Source organism: Vulpes vulpes, chromosome 13 (assembly GCF_048418805.1).
Source record: "Vulpes vulpes isolate BD-2025 chromosome 13, VulVul3, whole genome shotgun sequence".
Lineage (NCBI taxonomy): Eukaryota > Metazoa > Chordata > Mammalia > Carnivora > Canidae > Vulpes > Vulpes vulpes.
In genome coordinates, this window is record NC_132792.1 from 34,710,694 (window position 1) to 34,732,292 (window position 21,599).

Consider the following 21,599-nt stretch of genomic DNA (forward strand, 5'->3'; position numbering starts at 1 on the left):
GGCTTGATCTCCGACCCTGAGATCATGACCTGAGCCAAAGTTAAGAGTCAGAGGCTTAAATGACTGAGCCATTCAGGCACCCCTCCTTTCTCATATTTTAAAGAGAATGATGCCATGCCTCATCTGCAAGCTGCTACTGTAGGTATAGGGCTGGAATGAGGGAAGATGCACTTTTGATTATCTTAATTTAAATCATATTCTTCATAAATCCACTATTTTGCTTACATAAAAATAATTACCATCTTGGTCTTGGATCAACATTTGGGTGAGTGGGAGGGTGGGAAGGGGCCTCACTGGGTTTCTACTGGCATCATATGTCAGCCTTATAGGAATTTTATATACCAGCACTGTTCAATAGAAATACAGTATGAGCCACATATGTAATTTAAAATTTTCTGGTAGCCCAATTAAAAAGCGTAAAAAGAAACAGTGAAATTAATTTTAATATACTTTATTTAATCGAGCATATAAAATATTATCATTTTAACATATCAATATAAGAAAATACTAGCAAAATATTTTACTTTTTTAAATTTTTGTACTAAGTTTGGTAGTCAGGAGTGTATTTTATACTGATGGCATATCTCAATTCGGGACTAGCCATATTCCCAGTGCTCATTAGCACTGGCTGGTGGATAACATATCAGATAGCATGCTGTAAACATCTGCTATATGTTCAGATTTGATGGTGGGGTGGAGAATTAAATTCCTAACTGTCATCATTGGTATCACAGATGCTATTGAAGAATTAATTGAATAAACATTGTATGGTGTGAGTGGTAGGCAGTCTTGCAAAAACAAGTGAAAAATTAAAATGTATCCCAGATCTACCAAACTCAGACTGGAGAGGTCAGTTTGTAGTATGTCTAGTCTAATAGTATCTTCAGAAAGCGATCCTGAAATAAACTCTTCCTTAAGAAAATCAAAGCATCACCTTTTCCTTCTTTTGGTCACCAGGAAGGGTTAATTTTCAATTAAGTACTAGAATGAGACTTGTCCCAAGAGGAGGCTTTGGTGTCTCATCAACCTTGAATTGGAGATTCTTTGTCTTAACTGTGTTTTCTGGATCTTTCAGCTGAGGCGGGTCTTTGGAAATTGCCTGCCACCCTTTCCACCAAAGTACTATCTTGCAATGACCGCCTCCATGGCTAATGAGAGAAGGGACCAGCTGGAACAATATTTGCAGAATGGTATGTATTTAGATTTTATTTTTATAGATTTCTTGAGATACGGATCACACACTGTAAAATTCACGCATTTAAAGTGTGCAATACAGGGCCACCAGGGGGCTCAGTCAGTTAAGCATCCACCTTCAGCTCAGGTCATGTTCCCCGGGTCCTGGGATCAAGACCCAGGTCAGGCTCCCTGCTTAGTGGAGAGCCTGCTTCTCTCCCCACTCCTCCTGCTTGTGCCCACTCTCTCTCTCTCTCTCTGTCAAATAAATTTTTAAAATCGTTAAAAAAATAAATTGTGCAATTCAGTGCTTTTTAGTATATTTACAGAATTGTGTAATCATCCACCATGATCTAACTTGAGAACATTTTTGTCAAAAAGAAACCTCATACCTAATATCATTCACTCCTTAGTCTTCTCCCCCACATACCTCTACCACCCCCATACTAATTTCTTCCTTTATAGATTTGCCTGTTCTGAACATTTAATATAAATGGAATCATACAAAATATGGCCTTGTATTGGTTTTAAAAATACTCTGTTTCTCAGATTTGCCCCTGGGTGTTGTATGTTGGCTTTGATTATAGAAGTCAAAGCCATATTACCTGGACTGAGACCGAAATAGAGGGATGAGATGAATTATTTTCCTGAAAGCTCTCAGCAGATACCAGAGATGTTTATCAGACATGCCAGAAATGCGTTTCTGCCTCTGTCCTTGCCAGGGACCCTCAGAGGTCTGCTGTCCCCTGGTGAGGCTTGCAGGACCATAGTCTCTGCCCATTGCCTGCATCCTATGAACACTGTGCACAGAAAAACTGTGGTTGGCAAAACTGAACCCTCTTAAAAAGAGGGGGTTTGGGAGAAATAGCAAAATTGACATTAAACTATTTAAAGATTTTGAGAAGGAGAAAATAGTATATACACAAAATATTTTAAAAATAGAACTTGTCAGAAGAGTGTACAATGAAAGGTACGTTCCCTTCCAGATCAGCCCCACAGGCCTCTAGAAGTACGCACTGTTACAAGCGGCTTATAGGTTCCATGGAAAAATTTTTTGTGTCTACTGATGTGTATGCATCCCTGTTTGTTAAATACAAATTGAAATGTACTCCATATACTTTTCAGTACCTGACTCTCAAAAACTTTATTCTGAAAGAATTTCTGACTTACAAAAAAAGATGCAGGAATAACACACAGAGTTTCTGTAGTCTTCACCCAGATTTCCCAAATGCTAACATTTTACACTTGCTTTACCACCTCTCCTCAATTTCATGAGTATGCATAGGTATATTATATATATATTTTTTGAGAGGCCTGTGTTACACAAGCCACTTTCCCCTTAAATACTTCTGTGTGTGTTCCCTAACATCAAGGACATTCTCTTCTAAACCAGTGTAGTTATCAAAATCAGGTGATTAACACTGATACATGTTAGCTAATCTAGAGACTTTTTTCAAACTATACCAGTTATCTCACTGATATCCTTCATAACTTAAGAAAAAATGGTAGTTTCTTCTGTGAGTTGATTTTTCCATCTTAAAATATATATTTTACAGACCATTCTAGATCAGCAATTATAAACTTCTTCAATTATAAACTTATTTCTCATGGCTGCACATATTTCCTTAAAGATAGTAAATAAACATTCTAGAAGTCATTTATTTCCCATTCATTTTTTGTAATGGAAAATATGCCTCTTTTGAACGTGTTAAATAAGCCTTCTCAAACTCAAAATGTAATACCTGTTGAATTTTTCTTCTCTCTTGGTTTGATTTCTCATGTCTTAGTGAAATACTCCTTTAACTATGGGCCTTTTCGCAAGGATCACAGTGCCTAAAGGGTTGCTTTTCTAGACCTGGCCTTTGTGTACTTCATGGGGGTTTAGCTCCTGCATCCTCTGGCAAGAGAGAGCAAGGGAACTCAGTGTTGTGACTGAGACCTGGGCTCCAGAGTCAGATCCAGAATCAAATCCTAGGTTTGTACTTTACTGGTTGTGTGACCTTGGTCAAGACATTTATGTTCTCTGAGCTTCAGTGTCTATCTGTAAAATGGAGATAATATTCACCTCAGGGTTTGTTGTGAAAATTAAATGAACTAAAATATACAAGTGCTTAGCATTGTAGCTGGTCCTTAACAGTTGCACAGTAAATACTAATTGGATGAACCCTTTTTTCAACAGCTTTCCTCATCTCCAAGAATCCATGCTAATAAGCATACTGTTAATTTGCATATATACCGCATATATTCCAGAAAATAAGACAAGGGCTCCCCCCACCCCCAAGCAGAAAATACCTCCCTTAAAAAAGAGAGAATACCTTTTTTTAAAAAAGGTTTTATTTATTTATTCATGAGAGACACACAGAGAGAGGCAGAGACATAGGCAGAGGGAGAAGCAGGCTCCATGCAGGGAGCCTGATGCAGGTCTCGATCCCAGGATCCTGGGATCATGACCTGAGCCAAAAGCAAATGTGCAACCACTGAACCACCCAGGCATCCCAAGAGAATTCACCTTTTATAAAAAGATTCTCATAATACAGAGACTTTCTTTTCCTTATTTTCTTTTGAAAAATGTTGCATTTGGGGGGAAAGATACAACTCCAAATGACTTCAGTAAGTACTCATTTTGAATGCTGGTAGGAGCTACATCATGAAATCAATTGAAACAGCTACCAAAACAAGAAAGGAAAGGAAAGAAGGAAGGAGGGGGAGGGAAGGAAAGAAGGATGGAAGGAAAGAAAGAAAAAAAGAGAGAAAAAGAGAAGAAAGAAAAGGAGAGGGAAGGGAAAGAGAAAGACATCTGCTACAGATTTAGTAAGTATCTAGGTTTGGCTAGAGGGCAGGTTCCAGGAGAGACATTATGGGAAGAAGGGTAAGAATTGAGGAAAGCAGGCTGGGGAGCGCCTCATGGGGGAGTCTGGACTCTTCAGGGGAAAGTCTCTGCCCCTCTTCTCTGGCCACAGCACCTGAATATTGGTATCTGAACTTTAAAAACTACGAGGGTAAATTACTCTTATAGAAGAGTAGAAAACTAAGTTTCTAGGACAGCCTTCTAATAATTTTTCTGGGGATAACCTCTTGAGAGCTTCTGGTAAGAGAGATCCTCTCAATCAGCGTTTCTTGGTTGATTTCAAATTAAGAAATTGTCTTGCCAAAGTAGAAGTCCAGGTCCAAGTTTTAAGACCTTTTTGCTTTTCACATTAAGTTCATCATCATCCTGGAAGGGCAGCACGCTGGATGGGGAGTGATATGGAGCTGTGGGACTAAAGTGAGACTCCTGGGCCTGATATGATGGGTTTATGTTGCTGTCAAGGCTGCCTTGAGGAGGCAAGCTTTGTGGCTTTTCATGTGTTTGACAGGTCATAGCATCACTGCCCAAGGAGGCAGAGTTGTACTGGCAAGGCCTTCAGCATTCCCTGGGGGATAGGCAATTTAACAGAGAAGTCAACTCAGCCCTGTGCTAACTGGATCACCATCTATATTTTTCAGTAACTGTGGACCCAAACATGTTGAGGAGTGATGTCTTCGTTGACTTTTTAAAACTCATACAGTTGGTAAGTGTGCTCTTCTTTTTTTAAGATCATGATTTTACTGCTGGACATGTCTCTTAGTTACCATGTGCATGTTTCTGGCCATTGACCCCACATGGGATAAAATCTATTCGTTCGCAGTAACTGGAGGATGGTTCCTTTTTTTTTTTTTTTTTTTTTATTTATGATAGTCATACAGAGAGAAAGAGAGAGGCAGAGACACAGGCAGAGGGAGAAGCAGGCTCCATGCGCCGGGAGCCTGATGTGGGATTCGATCCCGGGTCTCCAGGATCGCGCCCTGGGCCAAAGGCAGGCGCCAAACCGCTGCGCCACCCAGGGATCCCTGGAGGATGGTTCCTATTTTGTTTTGTTTTGGTTTTTGGAGGTTTAGATTCTTGATGGAAAATAAGCGTGTCACTCAACCTTGGAACTCATCTTAATTTTTTTTTTTGTAACTCATCTTAATTAAGCAGATATCTTTTTAATCCTGTAGCCTAAGCACTGTATATCTCTGGCCATGGGGAAGAGAACCTTTCATCAGTAAGGGCCCCCACAACAACTCTGGGACCTTCCATCTCTCGCTGGAATCAAGAGTGCCACAATAAAGACATCAAGATAGCAATAAGAGCCATCCCAACTGATACTTGTATATTCTCTGCTCCTAACTTTTTTGTAAATGGGTCACAGAGAAAAGTCAGAGATGACATCGTGCAACTCCCTTTCCTTTGTTGGTCTTCAGAACCGCCGGCCTCTTGCCCTGTAGAGGCTGGAAGTTTGCCAAGTAGGCTTGGTCAGCACACCACTTATTCTTGTTATACACAGGGGAACATGTTTATGCCTACAAGTATGTTCTTGACTGAATGGAAAGCTTTGAGAAGATTAAAGTCATAAGAATAACATGATATTATTGAACCGGATCCCTAACTAAGGGAGGAATGATACTTTGATGGAATTTGTAAGAACTGGGAGCAAATTTCATTTATTCAGTGGGTCAATTGTGTAGGTATACTAAGTGGATCATTCAACTTGAGAAGTGACCCTGGGGTCTTCCATGGTGTCACTATTCCTATTTTCACATATATTTGATGGCTTAAAAAATATGTGCTTTCTTTTTCTTTGGAAAGTTTGTTGTTGAGGTGTTGATGGTTGTAAAACTCAAACAGCACAAAAAGGCATATGATCCCACCACAAACCTCCAGCACCCCTTTTCAGAGACAACTGTTTCCAGTTTAATGTGTGTTCTTTCTACACGTTTCTGTGCATCTACATGTGTTCATGTGTATGCATATCCTTTATGTTTTACAAATAAGCACAAATTCCATGCACTTACAGAGACTGGTTTGTTTAATTCTGCATCTTGTACATTGTTCTCCATCAATACACAGAGGTGCGTTTGGCCTCAATTCTGTCATCTTTTTTGGGCACATTATGGCTTTTGCTTTCAGTGCTCTTTAAAAACCACTCATGGGCTGTCAGTGTTTTGGAGCTTTGTTCTGAGTGCCTTTTTTCTTTTTCTGATAATTTGAAAGATTTCTACCTGGTTTTAGTTCCGTTAGTGTCTTACCTTACCTTGCTTCCTCTGATGAGATATTCCCTCTTGCAAGGGCTTTATTTTTCTCTTCTGTTTCTTCTGTCAACTTTGCCAGATGACTTTTATATCTTTGCTATCTTACCTCTTTTTTTGAGGCCTCCATCTGTTCTTTGAGGTCTTAGTTCAGAGAAGCCATATTTTTACTAATACATCTGTCATTGTCATCTCCTTAGTGCCATGGTTTGGGGAATATATTTTTTACCTTTAGTTGGCCATGATTCCTCCCTCCTTCCCCACAGGAATTGTGCCAAGGGCTCTTTCTATTTCTTCTCAGGCAATCACTCAGCTTTGGAAGGGGCTGTGCTTTGTGAGCCAGCTGACACACAGTGTTAGAGCGGGGGAGCTAGGGTTGAGGCATTTGACTCTATTATACTCCTGAATCCTACCTCTTGTTTCTGAGCACTTTCTCTAGCGTTCTGCCTGGGGGCTGGGCAGTGTGTCTAGCAGTGAAGCCATAGCTATAGTTCCACACATGACAACCTAGCAATTGAACCTCCTTACTGACTAAATAGTCTCAGGACTGGCTGAGTAGTTAAGAGTGCAAGGTCAGGAGTGAGATGACCCAGATTTAAATTTGGGCTGCCCAACTTTCAATTTGTATGGCTTGGGGCAATTTACTTAGCCTCTTTGTATTTCAGTTTCCCCATCTGTAAAATGGGGAGAATTTTAAAACAACCTCTGCCTCACAGGGTTGTTTTGAGAATTCAGTAAGCCTTCAATCTCTCTTTCTTTCTCTTTTTAAGGTTTTATTTATTCATGAGAGGCACAGAGAGAGGCAGAAATAGGCAGAGGGAGAGGCAGGCTCACTGTGGGGAGCCTGATGCGGGACTTGATCCCAGGACCCCGGGATCATGACCTGAGCTAAAGGCAGACGCTCAACCACTGAGCCACCCAGGTACTCCCTTCAATATCTCTTAAATATCTCTTAAAGCACTTAAATATTATTTGGCAAACCTAACACTTAGGAAGTATGTGCTACCATTAGCACCAGTCCTTTCTTCTCTTCCCAACAATGCTGAGAGACTGCTTTCTGCAAAGATAGTGCATCTGCACATTTTTTTGGCCTCCCCTGCCACCAGGTAGTGTGAAATGGGCCTGCAGTTGGGCTCCCTAATTACACTAGGCCCTGGTGATTAACGGCTTTAAGGCAGCTTCTGTGTGACCTACATTCTCTGGCACCTCAACACCCCTGCTTCTCCCCTCCCTGGCCAGGTCTGATTTTCTTTTTTTTTCTTTTTCTTTTTTAATTTTTATTTATTTATGATAGTCACAGAGAGAGAGAGAGAGAGAGAGAGAGAGAGAGAGGCAGAGACATAGGCAGAGGGAGAAGCAGGCTCCATGCACCGGGAGCCCGACGTGGGATTCGATCCCGGGTCTCCAGGATCGCGCCCTGGGCCAAAGGCAGGCGCCAAACCGCTGCGCCACCCAGGGATCCCCAGGTCTGATTTTCACTACACTTGGCAGCCCCTCTACAAATCCCGTTAGTGGTTCAGGCTCGGGACAATTTTCAACTTCTTCAAGGATGATTTTCCTTCCACTCATTTTCTGTTTGTCTCTAGAAGAGAGCAGGACAGAAGTAACTTTACTTCTAAAGCTATTTATAAAGGACGTTGATGATTTTTAAAAAGACACTTAAGTCAGGAAGGTGGTTCTGTGTTCATTGCGTCCCTGTCCTACTTCATGCTGTCCTTTATCATTCATACGTTGAACAAATGTGTAGTGAATGCCTGCTGCGAGCCAACACTGCTCTGGAGGCTGGGGAGACACCAGTAAATAGCACCCCGTCCAGCTCACAGAGTCTGGGAAACTGTCTTGTTGGGGAAACAAACGTCACTGGGCACAGCACTAAATGTAACAAGTTCTGTGAGACAGGACCACACACCATGCGTGCTATGCTGCTGGGCATGACCCCGGGGAAGGTAGGGCTGTGTCGACCTTTCTGTCCTCTCAACCCCGGTGCAGCATTTGTGAATCCTGCCACTCTGCTTACCCCAGTGTGATGTACGAATATCATTCCGTATGTGTGCCCTGGTGAGGAAAGGGCTGGGACACACTGCCATGGATGAGAGCATGTCTGGGAGACCTTCTAATGGAAGAGACAATTGAGCTGGAAGATTTCTCGGGTGGGCAGGGAAGTAAGATTATACTCTAGATTTTTCTTCCCATTAGGGACAAAACAACAAACCACATAGATATCTGGTGGTCTAGAAGACTCAGGACTGATATTAGTAAAAGTGAAGCCAGTAGCCGCGTAGTATTGGGGGTGAGTCTACCCCAACTTCCAGCAGATCCTCCCCTGACTACCTTTCAGGGCCAGAGCGATGTATTGGCAGTAAATAGATGCAGTCAATGCAGGAGAGAGTTGGCTTATGGAGCTTGCAGCAAGATGCTCCTGCAGAACATACAGGAACTGGAGAACTGGAATGAGCAGTGGTGATGTGTAGATTTGCTGAATGTGAAAAGAACCTGAGGAACGGGGATTATTGTAAATTGAGGTAGGAACAGCAGTTGCCTACCTCAGTATACAGGCCTACATAAGTGGTTGACCTGCAGTTGCCAAGTGATTATTGCCATGTAATCACATGCTCCCAGGCCTGGCTCTCCAGGGTCAGCAGTACAAGAGCATCTTCTCTCTGGGCGAGGACATAGTTCATAAGAAATGTGAATGTGTGCAACCTCCCTGGTACCCCTCTGAGGAAAGCCTTCGTCAAGGATTATCATATGCAAGTTGCAAAAACAAGAGGAGTTTCCCTCCATAGGGTGATTTAATCTGGGGGAGGCCTGGTCTCATTTATCCTCTATAACTTGTGGAAGGAGGTGCTATTAGGATCTCTTGTTCAAGTTAAGTAATGTGTCTGAGGGCACATATCTCATAAGTAAAAGAGCTGGGATCTAAACCCAGGGAGCCTGGATACAGAGCCATTAGTTCCATTGATGTTATGCGATATTTCTAGAATGATGGTAGCTCACCCAGTCCTGCCCTAACCATGTACCGCTTGTTTTGTGTCCCTAGACTCCATTGACTTACTACATTCTATGTTTTTTTTTTTTTTTCATTCTATGTTTTTGCCCTGTGATCACCTTGGAGATAAAGGGAAGTTTGAAAAGTCTTTAAAGACTTTCTAATGTTCTCAATTCTAAAATTGTAGTGTTTTGTGTCCTTCCTTGTGTGAACAACATATTTGAGAAAAAGAAGGCTGAGAAGGTATTTGGAGTAGCTTTTGTGTGCCTGGGAAGTTGGGGCAACCTACTGACTTGGGAGGTTTGGTTCACTCTGGCTTTGTTTGGGGGATCCGGGAAGTGACTATTTCCTCACTTCCTCTTGAGAATGTTTATCAATGCCTATGTGATAAAGCTCTCTGAACCTTTGGAGCTGGTGAACATGCTGAGGTGCTGGCAGGTTAGTGTGTGCCCAGAGGGCATGGAAAGCTCAGTGCCCCTTTCCACATGCCTTGCCTTGTGCATCTTTTCCATTTGGCTGTTTCTGGGTTGTCTTCTTTATAAGAGGGTAATAGAAGGTAAAAAGAGCTTTCCTGAATCCTGTGAGCCATTCCAGAAAATTACCAATCTTGAGGAGGGTGTTGTGGGAACCTCTGATTTCTACCCAGTTGGTGAGAAGTGTGGGAGGCCTGGACTTGCTATTGGCTTCTGAAATTGGAGAGGGGCAGTTTTGTGGGATTGAGCCCTTAATTTGTGGTGTCTGTGTTAACTCCAGATAGTTAGTGTCAGAAGTGGTGTAAGTAGAGGAAAACCATGTGAGCAATGTTAAGGGCAGCGTTGGTGGTACAGTGGTGAGCATAGCTGCCTTCCATGAGCCAGGCAAGGCTTTGGAGGGTTTTAAGCAAGGGGTGGTGGGACAATTTTAGGTTTGCATTTTAAAAATATTTCTTTGGCTGCTATGAGTGCGCTGTAGTGGAGTGAGATGGAGGCCAAGAGGCCACTGCAAGAGTCGAGGGAAAGGAGATGTTAGTTGGGTCTATGGTGCTGGCAGTGGAGATGAAAAGTGGATGGATTCAAGAGATAATAGTGTAAGATGTAAAATATACGCAGCTCAACCTGATTGGATATGAATATTAAAAACATCTTCCTGAGTCTTGTCTTGAATCCTTTATTTCTTATCTGTTGGCGCTCATTCTAATCAAAGGGACATAACTTCCTCCTTATTCCTTCTGCTAACAATAACAAAGCCACATAGCCACCATTTGGGTGTTTGCAGTGAGTGCCGTTCCCAGTTCCACACATTGCTTCTTTGAGTCTTTACCACAGCCCTATGAGGTGGGCATTATTACCACCCTTATTTTCAAGCTGAAGGAGTGAAGAACACAGGGGGCAAATAACCTCTCCAGATTTGCACAAGGTCCCATGTGGTGAGTGTGGGAGCTGGGCTTGGAACCCATTTCTTCACATATTTCAGCCCAGTCCTTTGGTACCTCTGAGTGCATTGCTTATCCATCTAAAGTTTGGTTTGGGTTGAGAGTTGCACTGAGGTAATATAAATAAATGCTAAGCTTTCCTTTAGAATTTCACCAAAAAGTTGGGCACCTGGGTTGGCTCAGTGTTTGGGCGTCTGCCTTTGGCCCAGGTCGTGGTCTTGGGGCCCTGGGATAGAGTCCCACATCAGGCTCCCCATAGGGAGCCTGCTTCTCCCTCTGCCTATGTCTCCACCTCTCTCTCTCCGTGTCTCTCATGAATAAATAAATAAATAAAACCTTTAAAAATAAAAAAAGAACCTGGCCAAAAAGCAATAGCATTATTTTCATTCATTTTGAGTGTTATTCTCCTGAGTTAAGACATGTTTGTGATTATAGGTCCCAAAACTTTAAGAACCAACATCTAGGCAAAGCTGTACCTAGAAAGGGACTATTTGCAATAATTATTTGGGGGGAACCCACAGAAACTTAGTACTTGTAAGTGCACGGTAGGGGGTAGTTAAAATGTAAAGTCAAAGCTTACCCTTTGATAATAAAATTAGAAAAAATAAGCTTGTCCCTAATGTGATCGGGCTTTTGAGGTACCTGGGTAGTGCAGTTGAGTTGTTAGAGTCCCCCAGTTCCCTATAAAGCCTGATCTCTTGTATCTGTGAATGCAGTGGAGGTAAGGAAAGGGGAGGTGTTGCCTGTTGCAAGGAGAGGTCCCACTTGGTCTGTGCACCTGAACCCAGCTCTGTGATCTCCAGACAACCTTAGGATGGGTCGTTTGGTTCTTCTCTCCCCCAGTCAGATACCAGGAAGGCAGTAACCGGGGCTGGGTGTGCATTGTCTCGGTAGCTCTGTGTTACTAATATTCTAGCTTAATATAGTTGGCTTAGAATACAGAAAATGACTTGAGTGACTCTTCTCTCCGTTCTCCCCAGGATGATGCGTAACTACTGCCATTCTAAATGCCTAGGAAGGAAGTGAACTCACTGCGTACAGTGGATATGTTGGTGTATTAGAGTTTGATCCTGTCTTAGAACCTGGGCTCAGAAAGGCTGTGACCTGAATCAGCCTCCCAGAAATGCAGCAGCCCTGGGGGCTGACAGTATCCCACTTGGGAGGTGCTAGAAAGAGCCCTCCCTGCAACGCAACTGCCCGGGGAGGCTCAGCTGGGCAGCCACTGGCCATGCGTCCTCCTGGGGTCCCCCTCTCTTTGGTACCTGAGCACCAATTTCAGCTTCACGCTTTCTTAGACTCTGCAGGCCTTCCCAGTGTCTCTAACATGTCCTTGACATTGCAGAACGCTCTATCCAAGAACTTCACAGGCCCCCAGATTTGCAGTAGCCTCAAGTGCACACACATCCCCTTGCAGAGTGTATAAGTGCAAGCAAAGCAGGACTGAGCTGGGGGAGCTGGATCTCAGCTGGACACCAACTTACCAGAGAGTGACGTGCTTACTCATTCAGGCCTCATGGTTTGCACACTTCAGAGTTTTGCTATAGCAGAATCATAAATTATTGCAGATTGTGGGCTTTCAGGGATGCAAATATTCAAAATGAGAATTAAAATCTGAGATGCAGGGATCCCTGGGTGGCGCAGCGGTTTAGCACCTGCCTTTGGCCCAGGGCGCGATCCTGGAGACCCGGGATCGAATCCCACGTTGGGCTCCCAGTGCATGGAGCCTGCTTCTCCCTCCTCCTCTCTCTGTCTCTCTCTCTCTCTCTGTGACTATCATAAATAAACAAACAAACAAACAAACAAATAAAAAGAAAATCTGAGATGCCCCAAGGTCAAGTGGATAGCTCCCCCCCCCCCCCCCCCCCCCCCCCCCGCCAAAAATGGATGCCTTGTTGTTTGGAAATTATTCAGCTGCACGTCATTGCCTGGCTTTGGCCCCTCCACACCCCTCCTCACTGCACCCTGCCCCTTAGAACACCATCCCACAAATCTCTACAGTCAGCTCTGTGTGTTCCTAAAAAATTTTTTTAAAGATTTTATTTATTCATGAGAGACACAGAGAGGCAGAGACATAGGCAGAGGGAGAAGCAGGCTCCATGCAGGGAGCCTGATGCGGGACTCAACCCCAGGACTCCAGAATCACACACTGAGCCAAAGGCAGGCGCTAAACCGCTGAGCCACCCAGGGATCCCCGTTCTGTGTTTCTAAGCACCAGATGCCCCAAGGGTCCAGGTAGAGAAAGATACTGACCATTTCTGCACCATGTACCCCGCTGAAGGGCACTGTGGGGGGCTTACTATAATTTTTTTTCACTTGCAGGACACATTTAGCATCACTACCAAGACAGCCTCTCTGGATATATTTCTGCCAGATGGAAGGAATATTCAAGTCGAAATTCTAACATCAGATACTGCTGAAAGAGTCCTAGAGGTAAACTTTGTTTAAACTCCAGTTCCAGAACCAAATTTAGGAATCATTCTGTTTGCAAGCAGGGACTAGGATAAGGTTACCTTCCAGAAGCTTCCTGCCTGTCATTTGATTCTGGATGACATATCTGTTGAGATGCTGGGATTTTCTGGGACACTGAGAAAGGAATCTGAGACACAGCCAATCATCCAGAGTATCTTTAGTTTTCCTCTCCTTGCATCAACTTCCCAGACATCTTTTTGTCCCTTCCTAAGGCTGCAGTCAGTCACCTGGGACTCAGCCAAGGATGTGCCGTGGAAATATGCCAAGTGCTTTATTAGGGGATGCCTCATAGTTGGGAGCAGGAGAGGGAGTGGAGTCCACATGAGTCTGAAACAGGCCTTACCCAGGTAGGCTGGTGACAGGTTCTGGGAGAAAGTGACAGAGGATTTCTCAAAGGCTGAGAGTTGTGTCCCCTCCCCCCCACCCCCCCAGAGAAAACACTGAAACCAACACCCCAGCAGGTCTAATTCTGGGTTCAGAGGGCCAGACCTGCATTCCAGTTGGTTTTGTGAAGAGTCTGAGGACAAGACCTAGAAACTGTCCTCCCCATCTTTAGATGGCGGCTGTTATCAGCTCGGTCTCCGGGGCCTTCCCTCCCTTCCCTGGGCATCAAGGGGGCATTGGCTTCTCATACCCAGATACTGTTCCCAGGTCCTTTTCCTTTGGAGGGTTTTATTTTTTTTTTAAGATTTTATTTATTTATTCATGATAATCACACACAGAGAGAGAGGGGCAGAGACACAGGCAGAGGGAGAAGCAGGCTCCATGCACCGGGAGCCCGACGTGGGATCCGATCCCAGGTCTCCAGGATCACGCCCCGGGCCAAAGGCAGGCACTAAACCGCTGCGCCACCCAGGGATTCCCCTTTGGAGGGTTTTAGTTCTAATCTTCCAGAGAAGTATGTGAAGCTAGAATATAAAGTTATAAACAGGTGGAAGTCAGAAAGTTTCTAGGGCCTTCCAAGGACAGAATGTTTTTGTGCTGGGGACATGGTACCTGACACATTCTGGGCAGGAAACAAGCCATCCTCCCTATTGGGTTCCAGCTCTGGAGCTGAGACTATGGGGTGGGTGGGGACCTCTTCCCTGCTGAATGGCTCTTCTTTATAACCTGGAGATCTAAGCTGTCCCATGTCCTCCTGGCCTCCAAAGAGCAGCTTTGTCCCCAGGGTAGGAAATGTCCCTTCTCTAGGAACTTGGCTCAGTCCAAGAGTGATAATTTTGGACCTTCCTTCCTACAGAAGTCACTGCACACAACCTTTCTTTGGTTTTTGGACTGCTGCCCTAGTTGAAAGGGATCAGCAGCCACCTCATCGCCAAGGCCATCCATTGAGAGGTTACTCTAGGGTCCCCCCTCCTTCACCACCTCCGACTCCCTGAATCCTACTGACCTTGTATCCCAAATCTCTCCCCTAATAATTTTGTCTTCCCATTTCCTCCTTCCCATCTTCACATCCCCTAATTTGAGCCCTCATTTGTCAGCTAGATTTCTTTCTTTCTTTCTTTCTTTCTTTCTTTCTTTCTTTCTTTCCTTCCTTCCTTCCTTCCTTCCTTCCTTCCTTCCTTCCTTCCCTTTCTTTCTTTCTTTCTTTCTTTCTTTCTTTCTTTCTTTCTTTCTTTCTTTCTTTCTTTCAAGATTTGTATTTATTTATTCATGAGAGAGGCAGACATAGGCAGAGGGAGAAGCAGGCCTCATGCAGGAGCCCGATGCGGGACGCAATCCTAGGACTCCGAGCTCATGACCTGAGCCGAAGGCAGACACTCAACCACTGAGCCACCCAGGGGCCCCTCAGCCAGATTTCTGTAACAGCCCCAAAACTAGTTCCTGCTTCCAGTCTTGCCCATCTTCTATACTGACATCCAGAATGACCTTTTTGAAAAGCATCAAAGACCTTTGACATTTAATGCCTTAGGGGATTTATGCAAAAAGAAAAAAGAAAAAGCTCTCAACTACAGAGACATGGTTCCCTCAATTGCCCTCCCAGGGCCTGTGCAGTGGGAGACAGACACTAGTGAACGGGGAGGACAGTAACGGGAGGCAGACACCTGCAGGGCCAGGCACACAACCCTGGGGGCAGAGGAGGGACATGAGGTAATTTGGGAAGGGTTGGGGCCGTGGAGACCTGGAAAGCCTGCCCTGCCGGATGTTTTTCACATACTGAGCTCGCTGGCCTGACTCGACGTACCTGCAGCTGAAGGCAGCTGCCCACGGGAGTTGGGGGCCTCCTCTCTGTGGGGCGAGGGCAAGAGCTGGGGTCAAATGGCAGCACTGCCTCGCTGTAGCCGTGTGAGTTTGGGTAAGTTGCCTACCTTTCAAGTCAGTGCCTACGTAGTTATAGAAATAGCTCCCGTCCCATCAGCAGTGCGGTTACGGTTATTTCTCATTACGGGTGTTGTTATTGATACGGAGGGAATGCCCAGTCAGCACTGAGCAGAGTGATGAGTCTAGAGCTCCGAAAGCCAGCTATTTGGCCCCGTTCTCCTTGTAACCTATAGCATAGCGAGGTGCATTTGCGATCCGAAACATGTCCTTTCCCTCTCCCAATCACACCGACTTGGGAGAAATCCAAACCCCGGACCCTGACGTCATTAACTTCAGGCAGGTTTACCTGGAGGTTCTGCCCTTGAAGCGGTGGAGTTTGTGTAAAAAGCAAAGTGAGCAGGTGGCCAGGCAGACAGGTGCATTCTCTTCCAGGGCCTGGGAGCTTCTCCAGCATAAAGATGCTGGGATTTAATTTAATTTAATTTTTAATTTAAATTTTGTAATTGAAAATCATTGTTTAGGCCTCCTCAAGCCTTCTTCCCCTCATTCTCCACCTCACCACCATCCTGCTGCACTCCTTAAAGAACCAGCAACAAGCTGAAATCTCATTTTGGATTTTTATGTGTTTGCACTAATGTGGTTTTATTGGTGGCATTTGTGTTTTGAAGTATCCTTAACATTTGCTAAGAAGAAAATATTATTGTGTCTCCTTTTGTTGATGCTTACTCCTTTCAAGAGAAGGTGTGTGTGCTTATGTCTTTATAAATTATAAAAGGCTTCTCCATCCTTCCCCCCTGCTCCTTTATCAGCCCTGGCACGTAAGCTTGCTGTTTTCACTGAACAAGTCAGAGAAGAGAGAAATTGAATCTGAATGGATATGGATCACACTCTAGGAAAAGACGTCTTTGCAGTCCGTTACCTTCCAGCACACACTCACCCTGCGCACACAGGAGCGCTGTGTTTGGGCTTGGGGTCTATGCTTGGGCACGTGGTTGGGTGAGGTAGAACGGGACAAGCCTTGACTGAACATGTGAAAAGTTCCCAGGCTCTTCTTTATTTTCAAAGCTAGGCCAAGAGCACCCACTCATATCATCCACCTAGTAAGCCTGTCTCATGAGGTAGTTTACAGACCTCTGACAAGAAAAGTACCCCTTCGAGCCTCATGTTTGTACAACTGCCACCTTGAGAACTCATATTTGTACAACTGCCAAACATGTTAAATGCATCAGCTCACGCACACAGCTGCAAAGGTGAATCGAGTGTCACGGAGGTGGTCTAGTGAATTCAGAGTGTGCAAGCAAAGGAATCACTCTGGAGCCCTGTCTTCAAGAGGGAAGGTCTGGGTGGGTAAAGGCGGGGAGAACCTGTGGTAGCATGGATGTTCCTGCTAAGGGAAGGTGAGTGAGCATAAGACATAAGGTTTTAGCCTTGAGACCTGCTGGCAAAAATGAAGCCATTGGTGTTGAAATGAAAGCTGTTGGACATAAAGGACAGGGAGGAACATGAAATGAGAGTGGGCTGTGCCTGGGACCTGAGGTGTCACCGAGCAATATAAACGCCATATAAATTAGACTAGGAGACCATCACAGGAGACCCCAGACAGAAGCAGGCTGGGGGGTCAAAGCCAGACAATAGCTTGTACACTTTTATATGCCAGCAAGGAGTGGGGAACATCCCTCCTCCCAATGTCTGATAATCCAGCCCATGGGCAGGCAGATTGGCACGGGGGCCCCAGTGGCAGATACCACAGGACAGACTTGCATGGAGACTGGCTGCTGCCCTCCAGTGGACTGTGAAGACCAAATTCTCTGGGAGACACATGTGTGTCTGAGATGGGACAACCAGCCTCAGCAGACGCCAGTTCGTGTCCGTTGTGTTAGGGCTGATTTTTGCTTTCTTCACTCTAATTTTCTTAATTTTTAAATTTTGTAAAACTAGGATAATCATTTCTAGATTCAGAAGAGATTACTTTTAATGCCTGCGGCCCTTTAAAGTACTTTTTATCGATGTTTACAGGCAATTTCTAATTCTCCACATCACTGTTAGCATGGCTGACACCCCTAATTTTTCTTGTCTTTGGTTAAAGGTGGTGTCACACAAAATTGGACTGTGTCAAGAGCTCTTGGGCTACTTTGGCCTGTTTCTCATTCAGTGTTGCAAAGAGGGCAAGGTCTCTGGTAAGGAGAGAAGGGGGAGGCAGGGCAGCCAGGAGAAGGGGTGGGCTGCTGTGGGCTGGTGCTCAGATCCATGGGATGCAGGAGATATAGCTGAGTGGGGGGTGCCGTTCTCAGCCTGGGGATCGAAAGCTGGGAGAGGGAGGGGGCACCTGGGTGGCTCAGTGGTTGAGCGTCTGCCTTTGGCTCAGGTTGTGACCCCGGGGTCCTGGGATCGATTCTCCTATCAGGCTCCCTGCTTCTCCCTCTGCCTATGTCTCTGCCTCTCTCTGTGTGTCTCTCATGAATAAATAAATAAAATCTTAAGCAAAAAAGTTGGGGGAGGGGAAGTTGGGGATGAGCAACTCCAGAGAGGTAGAATGGATGGTAGCAAGATGTCAGATCCTTTCAGCAACTGCGCTTTGTCTTGTACCTGCACCAGCCCTGGGCCTAATGTCCGCCTCATTTTACGCTGGCGCCCTGGCCGCAGACCACCAGCCATCCCACAACCCCCTCAAAAATGGAGTGCTAGATCCCAGGTGTCAGGACATCCCATCACACCATCACTCCTCCTTGTTAAGGAATGTTGGTGAGAAAATGTGGATGCTCTAAGTTCTCAGATTTTTAAAGAACATGTAATGAGTTAGTGAAAGATGATAGATGATTCACATAGTTTTTGCTTTTCTCTATAGACATTCTTCTAAGACATTGTAAGTTATTTACTTGTAAAATGGTATCAATTATCTGAAGGCAGCTTACGTATGTTCTCCAGAAGCTGCAGTGATTTTGAGTTGGAAGTTAAGGGTTTGTATGATGGCTTGGACACTGAGATCTGAGGTACACTGAGCTGTCTGGAGGTACACTGAGCTGTCAGGTTCACGGTGTAAAACACCTCCTACTAAAGGCATTGATATTTTATGAGGATCAAATGCTATTTATCCTTTTTTTAAGATTTTATTCATTCATTCATTCATTCATTCATTCATTCACAGAGACAGAGAGAGAAAGGCAGAGGGAGAAGCAGGCTCCATGCAGGAAGCCCGACGCGGAACTCGATCCCGGGTCTCCAGGATCACACCCCAGGGCTGCAGGCGGCGCCAAACCACTGCGCCACCGGGGCTGCCCGCTATTTATCTTTTTTTTTTTTTTTTTAATTTTTTGCTATTTATCTTTTGAAGGAATTTCAGAAAGTTAAAAATTGTGTACAAGTGCAGGGGAATATTATCGTGATTTTAGCATTTCCAGTGGTAATGCTTTCTCACTTCAAAGCCTCTGTATGTAAACTATTTGTGCCTTTTCAACCAGTAAGACTCCCTTCTCCTTTCTCTAGTCATGAAAAAATTGGTGGACTTTGAACTGCCTTATGTGAGTCTTCAAAGTGCTAAAGTGGAAGACTGCAAAGTGGGACTCAGGAAGTGGTAAGCATTTATGGTGATGGTAGGTACTTGAGGATGTTTTAGATTCCTGTTGAGAATTTGTTGGTCTTACCCTGTTAGCTCACAACCTAACAGCTAGAGAGAGACCAAGAACTTGGGGATGGTTGTGAGGAGGGCAGTAAAGAAGAGAAAGTGGAGAATGAACCAGAATATTTGTCCTAAACAATAGGATGTTGAGGATGACTTTCACTTGTCTCCAGTAAGTACTTGAGGGATATTGTTATGAAGATGGTGGCCCATTGAGGTGGGGATGGAAGCAGGAATGATGAGAAGCTGCAGGTTGTGGGCTTGCTTTGGAATGAATTATCGACAGTATTAATTGAAGGAATTTGTTGATGATTACAAGCACGTGTGATTCATCTGTTGAGCTGTAGTATTCCCTAAAGCAAAGAGTGGATTCAGCCAACTTGCAGTGAATTTGAGTAGAATACTCTTAAGTATTCAGCTTGCATCCTAAAGGATTCCAACAATAAATGCATATAAATCAGGGCCAGCCACACTCCCAGGCTGATTGAACACCTTGCAGAAAAATACCACCCTTTCTCTCAGAAACAAGAAGCCTTATGGCAAGGATACAAACAGAGAATAACAGGAAGCACCCCACATATATCCTATAATCTGTACTTCCCAGTGTTTATTACTGCGGCTGTATTGGATTGCTTCTTGGGTTCACCCTCTCCCAGCCCAGCTCTTCTGTAATCTGAGCACAAAAGTTTTAAAGAAAGGCATTTTGTAATCTAGGAATAGTAGCTATCTTGACCTTGTGATGGTGTGCTTAGCACTCCAGTCTGTAGTTGTGAATTTTGGAAGGATATCCTAGGCAAGGCTAAAAGTTCATACACTGCTATTCAGACGTATTCTGAGAAGCTGTCAAAATCTGTGGCATGGAACCCTGAGAAGGGGAAAAGGGAAAACCCTTCAGTGTTCCATTTAAGTGTTTCTGGAAGCTGCTTAGTATAATAAGTGGCTGAACATCATTGTTCCTAGGTTTGGAGTATGTGAATCTAAATCTCAGCCCTCTCAAAATTTAGCTAAATAATCTTAGCCAAGTTACTCAAGCTCACTAAGGCTCAGCTTCTTTATCTGTAAAATGGGAATAATAGTAAGAGTCTACCTCATACAATTAGTATGAGGGTTGAATAAAGTACTTCCATATGCTCAATAAATTTTGGTCTTGTTTGTTACTGTTATATTAAGAATAATATTAATAATAGTAATAACAATAACAACAGAAATCCCTGGAGCTTGGATAGCTTGGCTCATGGGCTTTCCAGAGAACTTGACATTAAGACATGAGGATTTTGTTCCTCACCTTGAAGCCTTAACTGGAAACTGGGCTTTGCCTGCGTCTTCATTAAATAGGTATATTCTAGAGCATAAGTGCAAGAGAAAATGTCATTCGTATGTCAGCATCCTGTATGCAGGCAGATTGCCTTTACTTATGGGAACTGGGAAGAAAGGAGGTCCCACTCCACCTGTTAGGCTGAGGGTCAAGTCATGTGGGGTGGAGAGCCTGGAGGAGGACCCTGAGGGTACATGGTCTTCTTACCTGGAAAAGTCTAACAGAATGAGAGCAGGGAGGCTAGCCTGGCTGCCATGAGCTGTGGCATTCCCAGCAGGTGAAGCATCACAATGAAGCCTATAGGGCCAGAGTTTTGAGGATTTTTCTCTGTCCAAGAATTCTCTGGCCCATCTCTCCAATTTGATATGGTTCCTTCCAGACTGGAGGGAACCCTCTCAGAGCCCAGTGTGGGATGGGTCTCGGGGCTCTCTAGCTTTGACACAAGTTGCTATTCTGTGCCACAGAGAATAGGGTGCATGTGCTGCATGGCCAATTAGCTTAATAGAATATAACAGAATGCTTCAGTTGCTTCTTTCCACACCCTCCACGAGGAAGGTGATCCTCAAGTTACATTCTCATCATCTCCTAGTTCATTCCAATCCCATTATTCTATAATCATACACTTCTAAGTACAGTGATTCTGCTTACCCCTGCCTTCAGATAGGTTTAGACCAGCTGCAATGAACTCTTTCCTGACGGTTTCTATCAATTCCTAGCAGCTCCTGTGCTTATACAGGAACTATGATTTCAGTTTATCCTGGAGATTCTGAATCCTTTAGACAGACTTCAGACCCTGCCACTTGCAAATCTCTTTGCAAAAGTCCAGAGGGGCAACTCCAAATGCAGTCCCTACATTTCTGGTGTCAAGATCAACCTGATGAGAGCAGTGGTCAGGACAAGTTCAGGGTTCTAAGGAAGCACAGAATGGAGCGGAATCTTGGGGAGGTACGTGACAATGCCAGGATAGGCAGATAAGCCAGGGAGGGAGGCAGGTGAGGGCAGTGGTCTTCTAGGCAGAGGAAAGGAGAGCAAACATGGTTGGGATACAGAGTGTGAAGGGGGAGGTGGGTCATAGGTGGAATTGAACATAAAAGCTAGGTGTCCCAGGACAGGCACCATGGAAATGAGCAGGTTGGGTGATCTAACTTGTCAGACTATGAAAAACGGGACTGTGGACCATCTTCCATCAGCTTTATTGTTTGGCATCTTTACTTTTCAAGTCCACCAGGTGAGAGTTTACAGTGAAAGGAAAACAGGTGACAAAAGTGGAGGA

General features: G+C 44.5%; 1 protein-coding gene across 5 annotated transcripts in view; it reads left to right on the forward strand.

Annotated features, from left to right (window-relative positions):
* Positions 1-21,599, forward strand: part of SNX31 (sorting nexin 31) — a 60,762-nt gene that overhangs the window by 8,782 nt on the left and 30,381 nt on the right. For 4 of the 5 annotated variants that reach the window (XM_025994776.2, XM_072734161.1, XM_072734162.1 and 1 more), the window contains exons 3-7: positions 1,076-1,190; positions 4,660-4,724; positions 12,984-13,094; positions 17,482-17,572; positions 18,879-18,966. In XM_025994776.2, coding sequence (XP_025850561.2) covers positions 1,076-1,190; positions 4,660-4,724; positions 12,984-13,094; positions 17,482-17,572; positions 18,879-18,966 — 470 coding nt within the window. The remainder of the gene's footprint in view (positions 1-1,075; positions 1,191-4,659; positions 4,725-12,983; positions 13,095-17,481; positions 17,573-18,878; positions 18,967-21,599) is intronic. The other variant, XM_072734163.1, reaches the window with a different exon arrangement.